Source organism: Coregonus lavaretus (assembly GCF_964263955.1).
Source record: "Coregonus lavaretus genome assembly, chromosome: 3".
Classification (NCBI taxonomy): domain Eukaryota; kingdom Metazoa; phylum Chordata; class Actinopteri; order Salmoniformes; family Salmonidae; genus Coregonus; species Coregonus lavaretus.
The window spans coordinates 16965062-16988951 of record NC_139990.1 but is presented as its reverse complement, the minus strand read 5'-3'; the positions used below and the strand labels follow the sequence as shown (position 1 = coordinate 16988951).

The 23890-nt window shown below is 42.9% G+C and overlaps 1 protein-coding gene across 1 annotated transcript in view; it reads right to left on the bottom strand.

Annotated features, from left to right (window-relative positions):
- Positions 1-23890, bottom strand: part of trappc9 (trafficking protein particle complex subunit 9) — a 321620-nt gene that overhangs the window by 199479 nt on the left and 98251 nt on the right. Inside the window, exons 17-18 of the mRNA XM_084158560.1 lie at positions 18045-18197; positions 233-351 (exon numbers count right to left, since the gene is read on the bottom strand). Of these exons, the coding sequence (XP_084014686.1) occupies positions 233-351; positions 18045-18197 (272 nt within the window). The remainder of the gene's footprint in view (positions 1-232; positions 352-18044; positions 18198-23890) is intronic.

The following is a 23890-nucleotide window of genomic DNA, read 5'->3' as shown; positions in this document are numbered from 1 at the left end:
CTCATTACCCCATCATGAGGCTCATTATTTATCTGCAGCATCAGAAAATGGGCTGAGAGACAGACAGCAACACAAGGAGGGATATAAAACAACCTTCAGAAGCCATGAAATTCAAATGAGTGAAGTGTCACAGAAATGATTAAGTAGAGAAAGGTTCCTGCTGCAATCTCACTGTGGTAATAACAGAGAATATTGTTTAGAGAAAAGGGGAGAGCAGAGGTGTCAGTCTTACCTTGATGTGGTTGTAGTCTGTCTTGCTGGACTCGCTGCCCAGGGGCTTGGTCTCGGCCCGGGGTCTGAGGACTTGTCTCAGGGGGCTGGAGATGGGAAGGCCTGTCACACTGATCCCATCTGGAACAGCAGCAGAGACCATCAGCCAGTCAGAAAACACACAACTACAGCAACCCCAGACTTCATTTAATTTAACTACATTGACAGTTGTTAAAACTCACATAAGCAAATAAAAACATATTAGGGTGAGAGAGTTTCCCTGATCCCAAAGTATTTCCTGGTAAAGTCAGGAGCAACTCCTATCTCTTCTTCATACACGAGGACATGATCATTTAAATACATTTTGTGAGCAGAATATGAAACAGTAGCTCAAGGCCTATCTTTCTTTTTTATATATTTTTGCAGAGTTCAGAGCTGTAAACAACATAATCCTCCACAGAGCTTCAGAGGAGAATCAAACAGTCAGATCAGCTTCCTGTATTAATAGCTACTGAAGGGGTTACTATTTTCAGCAAGCTACGCTACAGAATTTCCCACACTGTGACGTAGGTACTGAGCACCCAGTCTCTCTGACGTTAGTGGAAACATCTCTGTCTCCTGAGGGAATCACTGGGCTAGCAGCTGCAAAGATCTGGGCCACAACAAACACACACACACACTTGCCTTACGCACGCACTTACAGATGCGCCAGCAAACACTCACACACGCACAAAGGAGAACGATGTGGTAGGAATAAAAGTTCAAACAGTTAGAGCCCGCCAGCTCTAACTCAATATCCTCTTTGATACAAAGCTTTCCAACACATTCTATTGACATGGCTGGCATGTCCATATTCATAAAGCCTCTCAGAGTAGGACTGCTGTTCTCAGATCAGTTTAGCCTTTTAGATCATAATGAATGAGATTACATGGACAGGGGGCACCTGATCTTAGATCAGCACTACTCTGAGATGCTTTGTGAATATGAGCCCAGAACCACTAGAGCTGGCACAGTGTCAGTCAGTCAGCATTGTGTCTTTGTCATGTTCCATATCCTACTCACAGAAACAGATTATATATGCATCCAGACAGAGAGAGGTGGAGGGACAGAGGAAGAGAGAACACTGATAAACAGTATCTTTATTGACTAGAGCCTCCATAAAGGCCTGCAGCCTGTTTCCAGACCCACATACATCTTCATGTCTAATCCTCACAGGGAGAGACGGAGGGAGAGAGACAGAGTAACGGGCGGAGAGATTGACGACGACATCGCTCAACATCATCCTTCTTTTCTTGCCATCACTCTACATCTATCCCTGCCTCTCTCTCGCTGTCTCTCTCTCAAACTCTCTCTCCATCTATCCCTGCCTCTCTCTCGCTGTCTCTCTCTCAAATTCTCTCTCCATCTATCCCTGCCTCTCTCTCGCTGCCTCTCTCTCAAACTCCCTCTCCATCTACCCCTACCTCTCTCTCGCTGTCTCTCTCTCAAACTCTCTCTCCATCTACCCCTACCTCTCTCTCGCTGTCTTTCTCTCAAACTCTCTCTCCATCTACCCCTGCCTCTCTCTCGCTGTCCCTCTCTCAAACTCTCTCTCCATCTATCCCTGCCTCTCTCTCGCTGTCTCTCTCTCAAACTCTCTCTCCATCTGTCCCTGCCTCTCTCTCGCTGTCTCTCTCTCAAACTCTCTCTCCATCTATCCCTGCCTCTCTCTCGCTGTCTCTCTCTCAAACTCCCTCTCCATCTACCCCTACCTCTCTCTCGCTGTCTCTCTCTCAAACTCTCTCTCCATCTACCCCTGCCTCTCTCTCGCTGTCCCTCTCTCAAACTCTCTCTCCAGCTATCCCTGCCTCTCTCTCGCTGTCTCTCTCTCAAACTCTCTCTCCATCTGTCCCTGCCTCTTTCTCTCGCTGTCTCTCTCTCTCCATCTATCCCTGCCTCTCTCTCAAACTCTCTCTCCATCTACCCCTGCCTCTCTCTCGCTGTCCCTCTCTCAAACTCTCTCTCCATCTATCCCTGCCTCTCTCTCGCTGTCCCTCTCTCAAACTCTCTCTCCAGCTATCCCTGCCTCTCTCTCGCTGTCTCTCTCTCAAACTCTCTCTCCATCTGTCCCTGCCTCTTTCTCTCGCTGTCTCTCTCTCTCCATCTATCCCTGCCTCTCTCTCAAACTCTCTCTCCATCTACCCCTGCCTCTCTCTCGCTGTCCCTCTCTCAAACTCTCTCTCCATCTATCCCTGCCTCTCTCTCGCTGTCTCTCTCTCTCCATCTATCCCTGCCTCTCTCTCAAACTCTCTCTCCATCCGCCGTGGGAGAGTCTGTGACTACAGATTATATTAGTGACAGTGAAATGATCTAATACACAATGACAAACTGAAAATCATCAACAAAGTCTTCCACAAGAGATGAGGTAATGTGAATTTCTGCAATGCCACCTCTCGGTTCCACACACACTTCTGCTTTTCAAAGAAGGCGAGTCAAGACTATTCTAGTAAAGGGGGGCCTATGACTCATTGCATTATAAACAGAAACGCTTCTTCAATATCCTGTTGAGGGGAGAGGAACATGAGGCTGTAAAATACAAGTCAAGAAAGAAAGAGAGACAACACCTGAACACCTGGGTAGAGAGGTCGACTCTGGGAGCAGCTAGCACAGGACCTTTGACCCCTCATTAACATAGGTTGGTTTATTAGAAGAATCCCATAGATAGACAATTTCTACCCTCCACAACAAGAGAGAGAGAAAGAGAAAGAGTATTCACAAGTAGTCTCAGAATAGGGGAGAGAGGGGGAGGGAGAGAGAGAGAAGAAATCACAATTCCTTGGCTGGTATTATTTTAGGAGCTATATGACTCAAAAGTAGCCCAGGTGAGACTGACAGATAACGAGAGACCGAGAGAAAATAAAGTGGCTCTTTATAGTGTCTCTTTTCAAAAGCCCCCACTTTCTGCTGTCATTATTACAACATCAAACATCCAAATTACAAGAACGCAGGAGGTTCTTTCAGATGGAGGGAGAGAGAGCAGTAGGGGGAGAAAGGGAATGAGATGAGGAAAGAGGGAGAGAGCGTGAGAGACATGAGGAGAGGCAGAGAGAAAGATGTAGAGTGAGGGATAGAGAGAAAGAGAATAAGAACAAGAAAGAAATCAGACGAGAGAAAGAGAGATGAGGAAGCAGTAGAGGGAGCGAGAGAGAAGAGAGGGAATGAGAGAGTGAGGTAATGCAGGATCTGAACAAATTATTGCTATCATTACTCACAGGCATTTGAGTCATACTAAATACAGCATTACAGACAGAACCACATCATCCAGACAGACAGAGCAAATAAATATGTTATTTTACTATCAATCCCTCATACTCCCTTACCTTCAGCAGTAAACTGCTCATAATGCTGTGAGATTGTCCTCATCACATTTATCTTGCGAGGTGACAAAGAGAACAATACATGTTCCTCATCCATCTTATTGTCATATTACATATATGAATGCTTATGTACTGCTTACTAATGTGTTATGTATGGATTATGACTGTTAAAGAAATGCTCGGGTACTTTGGCAACTAAAAGTATTTTTGAGCAGAATAACTGTTTCACCTCAATTAGCCACGAAATCCCTAGTTTGAAAGAAACTGTTTTCTTGAAGCTGTGCCACGCAATTTTCCCTATATTTCCCCCCACTTGGTCCAGCCCCCTAGCAATTTCAGTTCTAGCCAATAAGCTTCAGTCCCTCGCATTTGAATGACTGCTAGCAAGAGGCCTGCCCAGCGTTACCAATGAGGTTGCAGGGCGGGCCCAACGGCTCAGTGGACACAACAGAGAGAGAGAGAGAAATGACGTGGTGCACATATCTGCACATATGTGACGTAACACACAATTTTCAGGTACCACTTTGGGCTCGTGAGTGCTACTTTCAGGACTACTGGCTAAAAAGTATCCAAAAGTACACACAATTACCAGAGAATCTCTTTAATAAGAAGTCATTTTTAGGAACTATTAATTTGGGAATCAAATATTTTTTGACAGAAAGAAATGTACAAAGATATTCACTTAGCCATAGATACTGGATTTATCAAACAAGCTGTCAAAATGTATTAATGTCCCACAATTACGAAATAGGTTTATTACAGCTTCAATAAATAATTGGTCAATTAAATCCATAATGGGGTTCATAGGACTGACCAAAATATCGTTCAGTTCAAATGTTAGGTTTCAATAGCACTTTAAATGGTCGCTGCCCTCTGTTGATTGAGCCAATAGAATAATTGGTCCCTTGAAATGAGGGTCCATTCAGTCGATATGGGCTGAATAGAACAGACTAATTGAGCTGCTGTCGCAATGGCTCCTGCCTCTGGAACCGAAAAGATTATGGCATTACAAAGTATATGAAAGCTTCGTAAATAGTGGCAAGTCAGTTAATTGTAGGAACTGATCTTCATATAAGACATAATTCACTCTGAATACCTCACAAAGTCATATCTAGGTACATTTGAAGAAAACATTTTATGTTTATTTCCCTCAAATAGGTGCAGTATGTCTATCTTCCGCATATTCTGTAATCATATCACAATGGTAATGTGATTAGCTGAATAGGCATACTCTGCCGAGCAATGACTAATCGCAACTCTCTCCAAAACGGAATGACATCATCTGCAAAGAAGCCCGTTGGCTGACAGATATTCTAGCTGCGGTACATTGGGAACATTACGAGCGGAGCAACGAGCAACAAGAAGGTTACAACACTGACAGCCCCCCCCCCCCTCCCCCCTCCCTCCCTGTGTAATTGTGCCAGCTTTTCTAAATGCATCTCCCTGGCAGTTTTAATTCCCTTTAATGATGTTGTTGTACGTTGACATTTTAGCATCCATGGGCTAATGTGTTTATGCTGTCTGCTCTGCCCTGCTTTTACCTCCTCCTCGCCTCCCTAGGACGACCAGACGCTAGTCACTAGCTCTTATTGAGATGGGGAGGACGACTAGGGCACTGGCTGGAGACTTCAGACCACACACACAGAATAATATAAAATATGCTACTTAGCACACGCTTTCATCCAAAGCCAATTACAGTGGAGTGAGTGCATGCATGTTGCATACATTATTAGAAAGGGTATGTGATCCCTGCGGTAATTGAACCCACAACTAGGGCTGGCACAATTATCGTATAATCTCGTTACCGTCCATTATGGACAATAACCGTGAACAAAAAAGAATAATCTTCATAATCGTCATACCCCTTTATATGGGTTGAAAATGGCACTGATAAACGCCTAAATTGAAATGCAGTGGCTGTATAGTAACATGCAATACATGACTTCAGAGCTCTGGCTCGGAGCTTCACAGCGCTGTATGGGTTTTGACTGACAGACATTCTGAACTTGAGCACCTCGCGCGAGAAGTTTCCCGCATCCCTCCTGTTAATTGGCCAACTTTTACACATTTTGTTGTCTGAGTAAGGGAAAAGCTGCAAATTAAGAGGATTCTATTTATTTTGAAAGATGAGATGTTGAGGAGTATAATAAATACCACTTTGATGTCATACAAGTAAGGCAAACATTCATGAATCCAAATCTGCATTTCACATTTTCATGTCATATACAGTGTCAATGTTTCCGATCACTATGTTTGATGTACAGCTACAAGATGACATGTCGTCATACCCTGGGTTATTCTGAACAGAATGAGCCTGTGTCTATTGTGAAGATTTGCCGCGGCACACGCACCTGAATGCACTCATGACTTCTTTCTATGCACACCAAAATTATGATCTGTTTCCCTGAATTGCATTGTGAAAGCCTAACACTGTAAAAGCGTATTTTATAACTTAGCTAGTCATGTGGCAATAGAACAAGCTTTCAAATGATGCCCACCTGCCCACCTGATTGCGTAAACAACAACAGTAATCGTGTGATGGCGAGGATGCGGTGTTGTGTTCCAAACAAAAAAAAAGTCTTAACGGCACAGGTAGGAGTGCTCAAAATAGCACCTTATAGTTGAAGACTGACTCTTCTTTACGTAATAAAAGTGCATTGAAATGACTTAGGAACTGTGCACACTTTGGTGAGATGTGTGGCCACTTGGAGACACCAGTTAGTCCATTCACTCAAACCCTTGTCATTTCTTTGTCTTATGTTGCACCTACCCACATTTCCCAGGAATATTCATATCATGTTACTGAATGTATCCAGAGTATTTTCCGATTTCTTTATCAACAAATACGGCGAAAAGTACAGTAAATGTAAAATGCACACCAAATCAACAGTGTAATGTTTGGATTCAGTCTTGTGTCATGTGAACTGGTGTGTCCTCACCTTTGGTCTAATAATTTTCCCATAATCTCCAAACTGTTCCCTTTCAATTGATACCATGGTTATGCATATGCTTTTCATATTTATTCTGTAAGAAACATTTCGATGTAGCCCTATCGATCTCAAGAGACATCTGAAAGCGCATCATCCACGTACAGTGCATTCGGATAGTATTCTAACCCCTTATCTTTTTTTCACATTTTGTTACGTTTTCCAGCCTTATTCTAAAATGTACTACATTGTTTTTTCCCCTCACCAATCTACACACAATACTTCATAATGACAAAGCAAAAACAGGTTATTAGACATTTTTGCAAATGTATAGAACTGAAATATAACATTTACATAAGTATTCAGACCCTTTACTCAGTACTTTGTTGAAGCACCTTTGGCAGCGATTACAGCCTTGAGTCTTCTTGGTTATGATGCTACAAGCTTGGCACACCTGTATTTGGGGAGTTTCTCCCATTCTTCTCTGCAGATCCTCTCAAGCTTTGTCAGGTTGGCTGGGAAGTGTCGCTGCACAGCTATTTTAAGGTCTCTCCAGAGATGTTCGATCAGGTTCAAGTCAGGGCTCTGGCTGGGCCACTCAAGGACATTCAGAGACTTGTCCCGAAGCCACTCCTGCGTTGTCTTGGCTGTGTGCTTAGGGTCGTTGTCCTGATGGAAGGTGAACCTTCACCCCAGTCTGAGGTCCTGAGCGCTCTGGAGCAGGTTTTCATCAAGGATCTCTCTGTACTTTGCTCCATTAATCTTACCCTCAATCCTGACTAGTCTCCCAGTCCCTGCTGCTGAAAAACATCCCAACAGCATGATGCTGCCACCACCATGCTTCACCATAGGGATGGTGCCAGGTTTCCTCCAGACGTGGCGCTTGGCAAACAGGCCAAAGGATTCAATCTTGGTTTCATCAGACCAGAGAATCTTGTTTCTCATGGTCTGAGAGTATTTAGGTGCCTTTGGCAAACTCCAAGTGGGCTGTCATGTGCCTTCTGCTGAGGAGTGGCTTCCGTCTGGCCACGCTACCATAAAGGTTCTCCCATCTCCACAGAGGAACTCTAGAGCTCTGTCAGAGTGACCATCAGGTTCTTGGTCACCTCCCTGACCAAGGCCCGTCACCCCAGATTGCTCAGTTTCGCTGGGTGGCCAGCTCTAGGAAGAGTCTTGGTGGTTCCAAACTGCTTCCATTTATGAATGTTGGAGGCCACTGTGTTCTTGGGACCTTCAATGCTGCAGACATTTTGTGGTACCCTTCCCCAGATTTGTGCCTCGACACAATCCTGTCTCGGAGCTCTACGGACAATTCCTTCAACCTTATGGCTTGGTTTTTGCTCTGTCATGCACTGTCAACGGTGGGACCTTATGTAGACAGGTGTGTGCCTTTCCAAATCATGTCCAATCAATTGAATTTACCACAGGTGGACTCCAATCAAGTTGTAGAAACATCAAGGATGATCAAAGGAAACAGGATGCACCTGAGCTCAATTTCGAATCTCATAACAAAGGGTCTGAATACTTATGTAAATAAGGTATTTCTGTGTTTTATTTGTAATAAATTAGCAAAAATTTCTAAAAACCTGTTTCGCTTTGTCATTATGAGGTATTGGGTGTAGATTGATGAGAAAAAATATATATTTAATCCATTTTAGAATAAGGCTATAACATAACAAAATGTGGAAAAAGTCAAGGGGTCTGAATACTTTCCGAATGCACTGTATATACGCTCAGGTAGGCTATTAACATATTGATAATGCCAGCTAGCAGACCACTACTTGTGACAACTTTGATACAATATAGCTACAGTAGCCTATGTCAAGTGGCATTTTGCGACCCTTTTACTTGGCTGTGCGAGTTAAATGTGTAATTGGTCACGTGCGAGCTGAACATTCATTAAGCTACATGGTCACCTCACTCAAAAGTTTAAAAACTTCCTATTTTTGGGCAGCTAAAACCATGATTTGGTCAAACAGTAGTGTATTATCCTCATGATTCCTGTAATGAAAGTGTCTGCCCAGCCCCTGGGCTTGTTTCACTGGGGCCTGCTGCTGTGATGAGCAAGCCTCTTGACGTGCGCTCCAGGAGAGAGAAAAAAGGCTTCTGGTTGTATAACATTTCAAAATCCAATTGTGGGAAATACATAGCTTTGGAAGCACCTACTGTTGTTCTCAGCTTTCTGTAGGTATACTTTTTATTTGTCATCTATTAATATTGAGCTCAATTGCAACTATTTTACAACCAAGGTATTTGATATGTCTTTAGGTTACGAAGCGCGGGTATTATAAACTCAGCAAAAAAAGAAACGTCCTCTCACTGTCAACTGCGTTTATTTTCAGCAAACTTAACATGTGTAAATATTTGTATGAACATAACAAGATTCAACAACTGAGACATAAACTGAACAAGTTCCACAGACATGTGACTAACATAAATTGAATAATGTGTCCCTGAACAAAGGGGGAGTCAAAATAAAAAGTAACAGTCAGTATTTGGTGTGGCCAACAGTTGCATTAAGTACTGCAGTGCATCTCCTCCTCATGGACTGCACCAGATTTGCCAGTTCTTGCTGTGAGATGTTACCCCACTCTTCCACCAAGGCACCTGCAAGTTCGAGACATTTCTGGGGGGAATGGCCCTAGCCCTCACCCTCCAATCCAACAGGTCCCAGACGTGCTCAATGGGATTGTGTTCTAGGCTCTTCGCTGGCCATGGTAGAACACTGACATTCCTGTCTTGCAGGAAATCACGCACAGAACGAGCAGTATGGCAGTATGTAATGCACAGCGTTGAGATTGCCTGCAATGACAACAAGCTGAGTCCGATGATGCTGTGACACACCACCCCAGACCATGACGGACCCTCCACCTCCAAATCGATCCCGCTCCAGAGTACAGGCCTCGGTGTAACGCTCATTCCTTCGACGATAAACGCGAATCCGACCATCACCCCTGGTGAGACAAAACCGCAACTCCTCAGTGAAGAGCACTTTTTGCCAGTCCTGTCTGGTCCAGCGGCCTACAAGCCCTCAGTCCAGCCTCTCTCAGCCTATTGCAGACAGTGTGAGCACTGATGGAGGGATTGTGTGTTCCTGGTGTAACTCGGGCAGTTGTTGCCATCCTGTACCTGTTCCGGAGGTGTGATGTTCGGATGTACCGATCCTGTGCAGGTGTTGTTATACGTGGACTGCCACTGCGAGGACGGTCAGCTGTCCATCCTGTCTCCCTGTAGCGCTGTCTTAGGCGTCTCACAGTACAGACGTTGCAATTTATTGCCCTGGCCACATCTGCAGTCCTCATGCCTCCTTGCAGCATGCCTAAGGCACGTTCACGCAGATGAGCAGGGACCCTGGGCATCTTTCTTTTGGTGTTTTTCAGAGTCAGTAGAAAGGCATCTTTAGTGTCCTAAGTTTTCATAACTGTGACCTTAATTGCCTACCGTCTGTAAGGTCTGGTTTCTGAGTTAATTAAGCAATTAACATCCCATCATGCTTAGGGTCATGTATACAAATGCTGGGCTGGCCATTATTTTGGCTAACATTGCAATGCCCCCATCCCCAGGGCACGAGTGGTCAATGAATGGTTTGATGAGCATTAAAATGATGTCAATATGCCATTGCCATGTCCGTCACCAGATCTCAACCCAATTGAACGCTTGTGGGAGATTCTGGAGCAGCGCCTTAGACACCATTTTCCACCGCCATAAAAACAAAAACAAATTATGAAATGTATTGTGGAAGAATGGTGTTGCATCCTTCCAATAGAGTTCCAGACACTTGTAGAATCTTATGCAAAGGTGCATTTAATCTCTTTTGGCTCGTGGTGGCCCAATGCCCGATTAAGACACGTTATGTTTGCGTTTCCTTTATTTTGGCAGTTACCTGTATGTTTGTTCACATAGAAGTAAGTGATTTATGTTTACTATAGGTTAATGAGGCAATAAAAATGCGATGTTACTAAAATATGACTAAAAAGAAAGGGCATTTAGTTTACTAAAATGGCACACTGTTTTCGTATTTTTTACAATAACTAGACTCATTTATTATTCAAATGACAAAAATATGACTAAGACTTAATAATATTTTAGTCAAAATGACTAAGACTAGACTAAATAAATAAATAAAACAATGCCAAAATTAACACTGTAACCGTGTACAATGAATAGTTACTCAAAATGCCATAATCGTCAGAGCCCTACCCATAACCTTGACATTGCTAGTGCCACGCTCTTACAAACTAAGCTTACACACAGCAACACACACACAGAGAGAACCGCAACATTAAAAGCAGTCATTTAGTATGATGCTCACACTATCTAAACCTCTACGTCTGCTGTAAGTCGTTCAGTCCATGTGTGATGGCATCACTCCCATCGGACCCTGAGTTATGTTATGTCTTCGCCCAGTCCCAGTGGGTGTGTCGATGTGTGTGTGTGTGTGTGTGTGCACGCGTCCTCTCGGCTCCTCTGGAACCCCCTGTTCTAAATGGCTCTGTCTCATTGGCCCCTCCTCTCTCGTCAGCCCCTTCCTCTCTTTCTTTCAAATCAAGAATGAAGGAAATGACATCTTGTGCCTGAGCCAGGCCCAAACATTAAGGGATGATTTGTAATGTCACGTTGACATAGATTGTAGCCAATCAATGTGACATGAGGACTTTGCATGTTCTTTATGGAGAACAGTTTATTAGGTACACCCATCTAGTACCGGGTCAGACCCCCCTTTTCCTCCAGAACAGCCTGGATTCTTTGGGGAATGGATTCCACAAGGTGTGGCATTTAAACATTCCTCCATTGGTATCAAAGGACCTAACGTGTGCCAGGAAAACATTCCCCACACCATTACACCACCGTCACCAGCCTGTACCGTTGACACCAGGCAGGATGGAGCCATGGACCCATCAGCATGAACCAACAGAACCAGGATTTGTCGGACCAGGCAATGTTTTGCCTGTCTGCCTGCTTTATATAGCAAGACACGGCCATGTGACTCACTGTCTGTAGGAGTGAACAATTTTCCTGAACGGGGTGGTGTATCTAATAAACTGGCCACAGTGTATATATCAAGGTTTGGAGCAGTGAGGGGTGGGGGGAGAAGAATCACTCCACTCTATCCATCATTCAAGGAATTATTTCAAGTACTTCTTATAATATGACAATCAGATGAAAGAGTGTCACTCTCATATGAGCTGATGGACAGATACACAAAATATATTATATCAGAGAGCGAGAGAGCGAGGGACGAGGGAGGTAGAGAGACGAGGGAGGTAGAGAGATGAGGGAGGTAGAGAGACGAGGGAGGTAGAGAGACGATTGATGCTTATTACCAAGTCGTGCTGGGCGATATATCGTATTTCACTATATACCGGTATTGATGCACGGACCAGTTTGGGTTTTTACTTTAGCTTCTATAACGGTATTTCAATGTTTGGTTTGTTAAATGTAATACGCCACTCCGGTGCATGTAATGTCAGTTTTTATAGTTTACTCCGTGTGCTACTTGAGTCGTCTCTCCCTCTCCTCCTGCATGACACTTATCCATACGCTTCCCACACCAAGCCCTGCCCCGTCACTTAAGGGGAGCAGAATTGCTCGACCACAGAGTCACGAGCAATTGCCGTGCCGTTCACTCTGTCTACATCACATATGTCAGAGTCAAGGCCCGCGGGCCACATCCGGCCCGCGAGAAGGTTTTTTACGGCCCCTGGGATGATCTTGATTTATTATTAGAACCGGCCCGCAGACCGCAGCAAGCCGGCAGCCCGCAGATCTTTTACACGCACCAATACTACATTTCCCACAATGCAACGGTGACGCACCGAGCAGTAGGCTGCTTCATTTCAATATTTATTGGCACAGCAGTCGTCAGCATCACAGTAAAATTAACTTTCAGATACCCATCAAAAATGGCAAAACGGAAGGTGGACACTGAGAACCGGGGGTTTCAAACAAGGTGGGAGTCGGAGTATATGTTCACGGAGGTAGCTGGAAAACCTGTGTGTCTTCTGTGTGGAGAAAGTGTGGCGGTACTGAAAGAGTATAATCTGAGACGACATTATGAAACGAAACACGCGGACAAAAACAAGAATATGGACATGGAACAAAGGCTACAAAAGGCAGAGGAATTAAAACGAGGCCTCAAATCTCGACAGGCTCTGTTCAAAAAAGCCAAATCACAAGGCCAGGCTGCTGTCAAGGCCAGTTTTATTTTGGCAGAAGAGATCGCTAAATCAGCCCGGCCATTTACGGAGGGGGATTTCATCAAAAACTGCATGATTAAAGTTTGTGACGAAGTTTGCCCAGAAAAAAGGCAACTCTTTTTAAATGTGAGTCTGAGCAGAAACACCATTGCCGAGAGAGTAGACCAGTTGTCCATCAATCTAAAAGAGCAGCTTGTGAAAAAGGGAAAAGATTTCATTGCATATTCCTTGGCTGTGGATGAGAGCACCGACATTTCTGACATTGCCCAGTTGTCAATTTTCATCCGCGGAGTGGACTCCAGCCTAAGCGTGACAGAGGAGTTTTTGGCTTTACGTCCTATGCATGGCACAACTACGGGGCATGATTTGTATGAAGAGGTGTCAAGATGTGTAAATGAGATGGAGCTGCCTTGGGAAAAACTCGTGGGTTTGACAACCGACGGAGCACCTGCGATGTGTGGACACAGGAGCGGACTGGTGGCGAAGATACGGGAAAAGATGCAAGAGGAAAACGCGACAGGTGAGCTGACAGCTTATCATTGTATCATACACCAGGAAGCGTTGTGCGGTAAAGCCTTGAAAATGGAGCATGTAATGAGCATCATCACGCGCACAGTTAACTTTATCAGAGCCAAAGGTTTGAATCACCGCCAGTTCAAGGCATTTCTGACGGAGTTAGAAACGGAGCATGGTGATTTGCCTTATCACACAGAGGTGCGATGGCTAAGCCAGGGAAAGGTGCTTCAAAGATGTTTCGAGCTTCGTGAGGAGATTTGTCTGTTCTTGGACAGCAAAGGGAAAGACACAACACAACTCCGAGACGAAATGTTTCTGTGTGAAATGGCTTTTCTGTGTGACATTACGAGTCATCTGAATGCAATGAACTTGCAGCTGCAGGGTCGGGATCATGTCATCTCTGATATGTACAGTACAGTGAAGGCATTTAAAACCAAACTGACTCTGTGGGAGACGCAGATGCGGAAAGAAAATTTGAGCCACTTTCCCAGCTGCCAGACCATGAAAGAGAAGCTCTCTACCAGTGCGTTCCCGAGCGCACAGTTGGCTGATAAAATAGGTATGCTTGCCGCTGACTTTCGACGCCGATTTGCTGACTTTGAAGCACAAAAAAGCAGGTTGGAACTGCTCGGTAACCCATTTGCTGTTGACGTGGAAAGCTCACCACCAAACCTCCAAATGGAGTTGATTGACCTCCAATGCAATGATGCACTGAGGGCAAAATATGCGGCAGTGGGTGCTGCGGAGTTCGCCCGTTTCCTCCCCGACACAATGCCCCAGCTGCGCATCCAGGCTGCTCAAACGTTGTCTATGTTTGGCAGCACATACCTGTGTGAACAACTGTGTTCTTTGATGAACCTGAACAAAACATCACACAGAAGTCGACTTACTGCTGAACACCTCCACTCAATTCTGAGGATTTCCTCAGCTCAGAGCCTTACCCCGAACATTGATGAACTTGTGGAAAAGATGGGACACCACCAAGTATCACCCTCAACCTCAAACAAGTGAACATTACTGTGCAATCACATATTTAGAGTTTTTACTCAGTTCAAGTTTAAAAGTTAAAGTTTAATATTTGTTTTCACTGCATGTTACTTCTCCTTAAACAAAGTGTTGTTTTTGATTAATAGATTTTTGCACTTTATTTTATTGTATTTCAATCCAATTATATTTTAAAAATATTTCAGTTGAGTGGATGATAGAAAATTGCTATTATTGTTTTTTTCTTTGAAGTAAATTTAGCCCACTTTTGCTAAAATAGAAAATATAGGCTACTGATGGTGCCTTGAATACCGGTTTCTTTCATTTAATGTTCATGTTATGGGGATTTTTATATAAAGGAAATTTGTCTTTTGTGTCTGTTGAAAATTAAAGATTACTGACAGAGCCATAAGAAAATATTGCTTTATTTATCTGATCATATTGGAATATATTTGTTAGGTTTTCAGTAGGTTCAATTAGGTTCACTAGACTATATGCGTCATTTAAAAATTTTTCAATGAACATTCGAACAGTCCGGCCCTCGGCTTGTAGCTAAATTTTTTATTTGGCCCTCCGTCCATTTGACTTTGACACCCCTGGTCTACATGGTCAGATGCAACAAGATGTTGTAATCGCCACTATTTTAGTCGGTTTATCTGCAAATCAGTTCCAAATACCGATCTCAAACCTTTTAAGGAATTATTTCAAGTGTTTTTTATTGTATGACAATCAGACAGTGTCACTGTCATATGAGCCGATGGACAGACACAAAATATATAATATCAATGCAGACAGACAGGGAAAGAGAGAGGGAGAGAGGGGGAGAGGGATAGAGAGAGTGAGAGAGAAAGTATACAGGTCAGAATGCTTCTGACACACTATGCATGCCGCGAGCTGCAATTTAATCTCCTAGAAAGGTGATGGGGGGGGGAGCGAGAGAGAGGGAACGAGAGAGAGGTAGGGAGAGAGAGATGGAGAGAGAGGGAGAGAGCCGCTAGCTGTTGATGCTTATCGCCAAGCCGAATGTGCAGCTCAAGAGGTGAAGGATCCATTCAATTCCCACACAGAGCCAAGAGCCTACTTTATACATACACATTCTGGCTGTCTGGGGTCAGTAAATGGAAACAGGATTGAATGCCTCAAAACCATTTCTGATGTGTTATCACTTGACGACGAAAGGAAGGTGATATTTAGACTATTATATGTGGTCTTTCACAACAAGACGCCCTGATGTCGTCATTAAAAAAGTTGTCTTTACCTGGTTGTGACAGAGACGTTTCGATGTAATGTGTCTTCTCAAGCACAAAACCAGTGAATTACATTATTATAAACATAAAATTAAGTCTTTAAGACGTATTATGCCACATTGTTCCCTCCGGAGTGCTCTTTCAATAGTTCGCTGTGAATTCAAATTCAATGCAATTCCAAACTTCATCAGGCATGTAGCACGCTGTCTGTCGAAGTGTCAACATTTCCAACTTTAATTCGTGAATATGCAATACTTAATCAACCCAGAGCTCCGAACACCACCACCATCACAAAAATGTACTAAACAAATATAAGGCCAATAATCCTCAGCAGTAGCCATATTAATGCATTAATGAGAAAAAAACGATGTATTAGGACTTGGGAGTAGCAGATACACTATATATACAAAAGTATGTGGACACGCCTGCAAATTAGTGGATTCGGCTATTTCAGCCCCACCCATTGCTGACAGGTGTATAAAATCAAGCACACAGCCATGCAATCTCCACAGACAAACATTGGCAGTAAAATGGCCTTACTGAAGAGCTCAGTGACATTCAACGTGGCACCATCATAGGATGCCAACTTTCCAACAAGTCAGTTTTCAAATTTGTGCCCTGCTATAGCTGCCGCGGTCAACTGTAAGTGCTGTTATTGTAAAGTGGAAACGTCTAGGAGCAACAACAGCTCAGCCACGAAGTGGTAGGCCACACAAGCTCACAGAATGGACTGCTGAGTGCTAAAAATCGTCTGTCCTCGGTTGCAACACTCACTACCGAGTTCCAAACTGCCTCTGGAAGCAACATCAGCACAAGAATTGTTCGTCAGGAGCTTCATGAAATGGGTTTCCATGGCCAAGCAGCCGCACACAAGCCTAAGATCACCATGTGCAATGCCAAGCGTCGGCTGGAGTGGTGTAAAGCTCACCGCCATTGGACTCTGGAGCAGTGGAAGCGTGTTCTCTGGAGTGATGAATCACGCTTCAACATCTGGCAGTCCGACGGACAAATCTGGAACGCTACCTGCCCCAGTGTATAGTGCAAACTGTAAAATTTGGTGGAGGAGGAATAATGGTCCGGGGTTATTTTTCATGGTTCGGGCTAGGCCCCTTAGATCCAGTGAAGGGAAATCTTAACACTACAGCATACAATGACATTCTAGACAAGAAGGCCCTTTCCTGTTTCAGCATGACAATGCCCCCGTGCATAAAGCGAGGTCCTTACAGAAATGGTTTGTCGAGATCGGTGTGGAAGAACTTGACTGGCCTGCACAGAGCCCTGACCTCAACCCCATCGAACATCTTTGGGATGAATTGGAATTCCGACTGCAAGTCAGGCATAATTGCCCAACATCAGTGCCCGACCTCACTAATGTTCTTGTGGCTGAATGGAAGCAAGTCCCCGCAGCAATGTTCCAACATCTAGTTGAAAGCCTTCCCAGAAGAGTGAAGGCTGTTATAGAAGCAAAGGGAGGACCAACTCCATATTAATGCCCATGACTTTGGAATCAGATGTTCGACGAGCAGGTGTTCAGATACTTTTGGTCATGTAGTGTAAGATCCAGCCAGTTACAGCAGAACATAGCGTCGGTCCAGAATGTCACCAACTAAATACACAAGGGTTTCAGGGGTTTGATGTTTAAGGAAGCTCTGTTGGCCTTAAGCTCCTTCATTCAGGGGCCATAATTACTGACCCGCTAATTAAAACATTAAACAGTATCTGTTAAATAGCCTCATAAAGATCATGATAGAAAGTCAGGGGCAGAGAGAGAGAGAGAGAGAGAGGGAGAGAGGAGTGAGAGAAAGAGGAGAGAGAGAGAGAAAGGAGAGAGAGGGGGGAGAGAGAGAGAGAGAGAGAGAGGGGAGAGAGAGAGAGAGAAAGAGGAGAGAGAGAGAAAGGAGAGAGGGAGAAAGGAGAGAGAGAGAGAGGCGAGAGAGAGAGAAGAGAGAGAGAGCAGAGAGAGAGAGAGAGAGGGGAGATAAAGGAGAGAGAGAGAGAGAGAGAGAGAGAGAGAGAGAGAGAGAGAGAGAGAGAGAGAGAGAGAGAGAGAGACCGCAGAGTTAAACATGTCAGTTCAGTTCCTATTCTCCTCTGGTTTCTTCTCATGCATGCAGGAGCACATCACATAGGAGAACGAGTACAGAGAGAGTGAGAGAGAGACAGAGAAAGGCAAGAGGAAGGCAAAGAGAGAAATAAAGGTGAGGAGAGAGTCTGCTGTTTGCATGGTTACCTCTGTTGAATGTTCGATGAGTCTCAACACACCTCTCTGGAACACTCAGCTACTGGGTAGGGCAGTAAACAGAGACTCAACTCTGCATCCAGTACATGTTTAACCAGTGCTGTGGGGTCATGGAGCTGAGAACCCAATGCTTTCCAGAAAGGCAAACCCAAAATAGACAAATAGAAGTGTGCGCTACTGGGAATACCACTGTTTTTAAGTATTCTTTTGGGGATGTGGTGGTGTTGGTAATACATTCAACTATCTGTTGTCTCCTGCCTAAAATAGTTTAGGTTCAATTGGTTTCTTTTGACAATGTTGGTTGCAGAGCACCTAGATAATGTTGTTTGGGAGACCTTTGCGGCCCGTCTGGAATTTAAACCACTCACCATCGTTGAGGTCCTGTAGCAGGTTCTCTCCTCCAGAGAAGTCCAGCCTGACTTTGATGTTGACGGTGAGGGTTACAGACTGGCCTGGCTTCAGAGGCAGCTGAGACACCGCCTCCTCTAGGTTCCAGCTCAGGAACTCTCCAAACAACTTCTCTATAGGAAACAATACCAAAAGACAATGAATAAAGTAGTGCACAGAGAAAACCTTAAGATTACGACTTTGTGGAAACAACAGGCAGATATATATATATATATGAATATATGAGAGAGAGAGAGAGAGAGAGATGTAATGAAGCCTTATACTCTATGAATCTCAGGACAACCTCTCTGAGGTAGTCAATACTGATTTAAAGACAAGTAATAATAGTATACTGCTACTCTTCTCAACTCACGTCTAAACTGTCCAAACTTCGTTAGAGAAACAAAGACTGTTTGTTCTTGAAAGAGTAAAAGGAAGAATCCTAGTGGACTCTCTTATTGGACCACAACAAACATGATGTTCCTTCACAAAAACATGACTTTTTTTTTTTTTTTCCTGAGATGCACAGTTGTGCACAGAAGCAAAAATGAATCAGAAAACAATGCTGAGTAGTAACTTTCAAATAAGGTTGGAACTTAGCAGAGCATGACAGTGAAATGACAGGGGATAAGACACGACATTACATGGTCTAACATTTTCAAAACCAGGATATAAGCAGGATGCCATCTCCAGTGTTTGTACCAACAGGTAACTGAAATGCAATTTGTTCTGCATATGTAAGCATCTAGCTGCTGACAGATTTATCTGGAGCTTATTGCTATGTTGGCCAGTTCAGCATCGAGACGAGAAGATTCATATTATTACTTGCATATTATTGACACGAAGAGGGCATCCAATTCCGTGTGTGTGTGTGTGTGTGTGTGTGTGTGTGTCTCTGTCTGTGTGTGTGTGTGTGTGTGTGTGTGTGTGTGTGTGTGTGTGTGTGTGTGTGTGTGTGCATGCGTATCTCCATCAGTGTAAACCTGCTCATCTGATGTTTGGAGGCTGAATCTATTACACTTCTGGGTGAAAGGTTAATAGCTGGTCAGCTAACTATCATCACTCAACAATAGCAGTGTAGCGCTCCGTCCGTCCGTCCGTCCGTGCGTGCGTAAGACTAAACAGGCTGATTTATTTCGAATGTTAAACCATGCCGGCACCTGAGACTTACGGGTGAGTCAGCTGCTGCCACTTGAACCAGTCTGGATGGAACAGAACAGCAAATGAATGATACATCAACTGAATAACCCATGTGGCTTTGTCTTAAACAGGTGAGCTCTAAAGTGCACTGCAGCTCCCGCTGGGTTCAAAGCAACAGGCTGGTAATGCGCAAACCAAAGCAGTCTCGTATTTTACTCTCTCTCCCTCTTTATCTATCTTTATTTATATTGTTCAATCTCCGTCTCCCTCTTCCTAGTTCTCTCTCTCTTGCACTCTCCCTCTCTCATAGGTAAAACATTTTTTTCTTCGGTTAATTTTGCTGCAGTGATTAATGACAAAATACTGAAATTGCTAAATAATCATGGCAGGTTATGCCAGTGACCAGTAGCCTAAAAATACCTGCTTACAGTGCTCTATTTCCACTTATGTTACCGCTGGGTTTCTATCTATATTTGGGTCGTTACACGAAATGAGAGCCCTTTGATATTTTAAGTAGAAATTGTGCACCAATATTGAATTTTAAAAGCTTGTTATATTAAACAACAGTTGGACAGATCCTACAGCCTTCTTAGACTCAACAACTCTGAAGCAATTATCAGCAGACAAAAAATAACTAAAAACAGAGATCACCCAAGAATAAATATTAGATACTGTTAAAACATTCATAGAGTAAAGCACCAGGAATGGATTGCTTTCCCATATAATTCTATTCAACATTTTGGGACAAAATAGCCCCACTACAAATGACAACACACGTCACTCAATTCAGTACTTCTTAGTTCCATGTATCAAACAGTTATTTAAGTTATATTAAAACCAGGAAAATCTGTAGAGTCCCCTGCTGATTATAGACCTATACATTTAATAAATTGTGACAATAAAATAATAACAAAGCTTATAAACAATAGAATGGCAAAAGTCTTACGATAGACACTTACAAACAAATACAAGTACATGTTTCAGTTTAATACAATACGGGAAAAAAAACAAGATAAAGATTTATCAATGCTGTTGATGACAGAAAGGGTTTCGACCGTCTTCAATGGCCTTTTCTACTCAAAACTTTGGAAGCTTTCAACTTTCCAGCTGAAATAATACATTTAATAAAAATGTTGTATAAATGTCCTAAAGCAAAATTATTCACAAATAATTCATTATCTGATGAAACTGCTTTAGAAAGGGGAAAAAAACAGGGATGTCCCCTCCCCCCTCCTGTTTGCACTGGCAATTGAACTGCTAGCGTAAAGAATTAGACAGGACTCAAACGTAACAGGTATCAGTATTGGTAAACATGAATATAAACTAAACTTATTTGCAGATGATATCCTGATAAACCTGACCAATATTGAAAACTCAATGCCCCCTTTGCTAAACATATTTTCAGAATACTCCATGTATATAGCCTCATTATTGTTAATTTATTGTGCAACTTTTTATTTATTTTTTACTTTCGTTTATTTAGTAAATATTTTCTTAACTCAAATGTCTTAAAACTGCATTGTTGGTTAAGGGCTTGTAAGTAAGCATTTCACGGTAAGGTCCACACCTGTTGTATTTGGCGCATTAAATTTGGTTTGAACAAGAAATACATTTATTTCCATGACAGAACTAAAAAGCAATTTTGGACTGACCAATGTATATTGTTTCAAATACATACAACTTCAAAGTTACATATCATAATTTTGTTTATTTGTTTTATCTTTTGGACATCTGAGCAACCTTAAGAGAATCTTACTTGAGTCAGAAAAGGATGTTCATATGATAGGGAAGAAAGATATACAAAAATATAAACTAATGGAACCAAGACTTAAAAAGAACTGATGTTGGCACAAGATGGAGGGAAAGTTGGAGTATAATTTATGAAATTACAGTTAACAAAAATGTATGCTTAATCCAGCATAAGATAATGTATATAATTATTTATACAAGAGAAAAAAATCACAAATTCTACAGCACAACGGCAGAGTCATGTCTTAAGTGTAAAACTAATAATGACTCAATAATCCATGCTTTCTGGGAAGGCTATAAAGTCCGGAAGTTGTGGGCAGAGCCAGAAAGTTGGCTGTCATAATGATTCAATAATCCATGCTTTCTGGGAAGGCTATAAAGTCCGGAAGTTGTGGGCAGAGCTAGAAAGTTGTCTGTCAGAAGTATTACAATGTAAACTTACTTTTAATCAGTCTGTCTGCATATTTCAAGACAGGCATATGGGGCTATAGTGAGATACCCGATGGGTTGGACAATTCTCTTCATCACTCATCTTGAAAAAATGTATACTAAAAACTTGGAAATCAATCAATCTGCCATCATTAACACAATGGAAAAATCGAATGATTTATTATTGAAATATTGAAAGTGCGTGGGCTACGGAGAGAAACAAAATGGTGCAGTTTCAGGCCATGTGGCAAACAATAATGCAGGCACTAAGGATGGGGGTGTGAACATGCGGGTCTGGGCAGAGGAGATGTAGTTGTTGTTTGTGAGCCTCTGTAAGTTGTTGTTAGTATGTGTATGTTTGTATTTGGTGTAAAAAAAATAAAAATAATAATAATAATAATAAGTGCCCTTTAATATAGACCACATTATCTTTTTTATATGAATAAAGGTTTGCTAATTCATCATTTTGACACGTCCCTCCGTCAACCATGTCGCTTCTAGAAGATTTTAACCCACTCAATCCCGACATTTCTCCAATTTTCACCATCATTGTAAAGCCCTAGTTATTTTGTTGCTTTGACAGTCATATCTGAAGATTATTATTTATTCCATGTGGTTCATGATTCATTTACGTCAACCCTGTTACGTGAACTGAACTCTTATTTTAATATGGTGAAACTATTCCTTTTAAAATATTTTGGAACATCTAATAGTCAAATCAGGTGAGCTGGTTCTACTCTTTTTGGCAATTTTCTGCTTTGTGGTGGAAAACTGAACGGGTCGAACATAACATGTCAACCCTGTTACCCATAGATAGTCAGGCTAGAAATGTTAAAAACATTTTAAAAACATTCGGTGGAGCTTGCATTCAATTGCCACTCCCTGTTGCACACAAGCTTCCATTCCCCTTGTCACAAGGGGATTCTTGGATGATTTAAGAATAAATAGTCAACCCTGTTATGGTCAACCCTGTGTTGTATTTGGCACTTGGCATATATACCATTTTTATTTTATTTAACCTCTTGAGACGGGAAAACAAGTTTGTTATGAAGTTGATCATGTGCTCTTTATGACAGAATGTTAAAAGTAGGTGAAATATTATTATTAATTTTTTTACCAAGTTAAACTTCTCAAAAGGCACCGAATTGGTGGAACGACCCATTTATGTTACCTGGGTGTGAGGTCAGAGACCCATCAGGGGCCCATTTTGACTATTAGATGAGAATAAAAGATGCATGAATGGACTATAGGTACATTTGCTCTCTGACCCTGTCATTACACATCAGCATTATTACATTTACATTTTAGTCATTTAGCAGACGCTCTTATCCAGAGTGACTTACAGTTAGTGAGTGCATACATTTTCATACTGGTCCCCCGTGGGAATCGAACCCACAACCCTGGCGTTGCAAGCGCCATGCTCTACCAACTGAGCTACACAGGACTACTTAAGCCTTATATGTTTCATCCAGGTCTTAGATCTTCAGGTACTGAGGCCTCACATATACATGGAGGTAGAAGCCTTTCAGCAATCTGATATTCCATTAGCTTTACCTGGTCCATTGAGAGGAAGAACATGACCTGAAGGTGTGTGGGAAAGAGGGTGGATATGTTGTAATTATTATTTCTTAGTATGTTTGGTGGTGGTCATCAACATGCTACACATATCTAATGTTTTGGAGAAACAGAGACTGCGGGGCAAACACTTCCAACAGCTTAGCTGAATTCAGCACATTTTCCAGGAATTATTTAGGGCTGACTGGGCTGGCAATGTTATGGGCATTCGCCGCATTACCCCGCATATGAAAGCTATGTCTATGTATTGCGGCATGCTGAGCCAGGCGAGATAGAGAGACAGAAAGAGAAGAGAGAGAGAGAGAGAGCAGACAGAGGTAGAGAGAGCAGAGAGAGAGAGAGAGAGCAGAGAGAGAGCAAAGAGAGAGAGCAGAGAGAGAGAGAGAGAGAGCAAAGAGAGAGAGAGAGAGAGAGCAAAGAGAGAGAGAGCAGAGAGAGAGACAGCAGGAAAAGCACCTCTAAGCCAGACAGCTACAGCATGCTAGAGTTGGTTGAGTCTGAACACCAGGCAACCTGCTTAGAGCGGGGCTGAGGCCAAGGCCAGGGACCAGGGCCAGCCACCATACGGCTGCCTGGACACAGCTAGAGCCAGTTCAAAGCAGCTGGACACAAAGGCTACGTCCCAAATGGCACCCTATTATTTATTTTATTTAACCTTTATTTAACTAGGCAAGTCAGTTAAGAACAAATTCTTATTTACAATGACGGCCTACACCGGCCAAACCCGGACGACGCTGGGACAATTGTGCGCCGCCCTATGGGACTCCCAATCACGGCCGGTTGTGATACAGCCTGGAATTAAACCAGGGTCTGTAGTGACGCCTCAAGCACTGAGATGCAGTGCCTTAGACCCATATATAAAAGTAGTACACTACTTTTGACCACTTTTGTAGGGAATAAGCAAGCAGAGACAGATACACTTATTGAAGGAAAA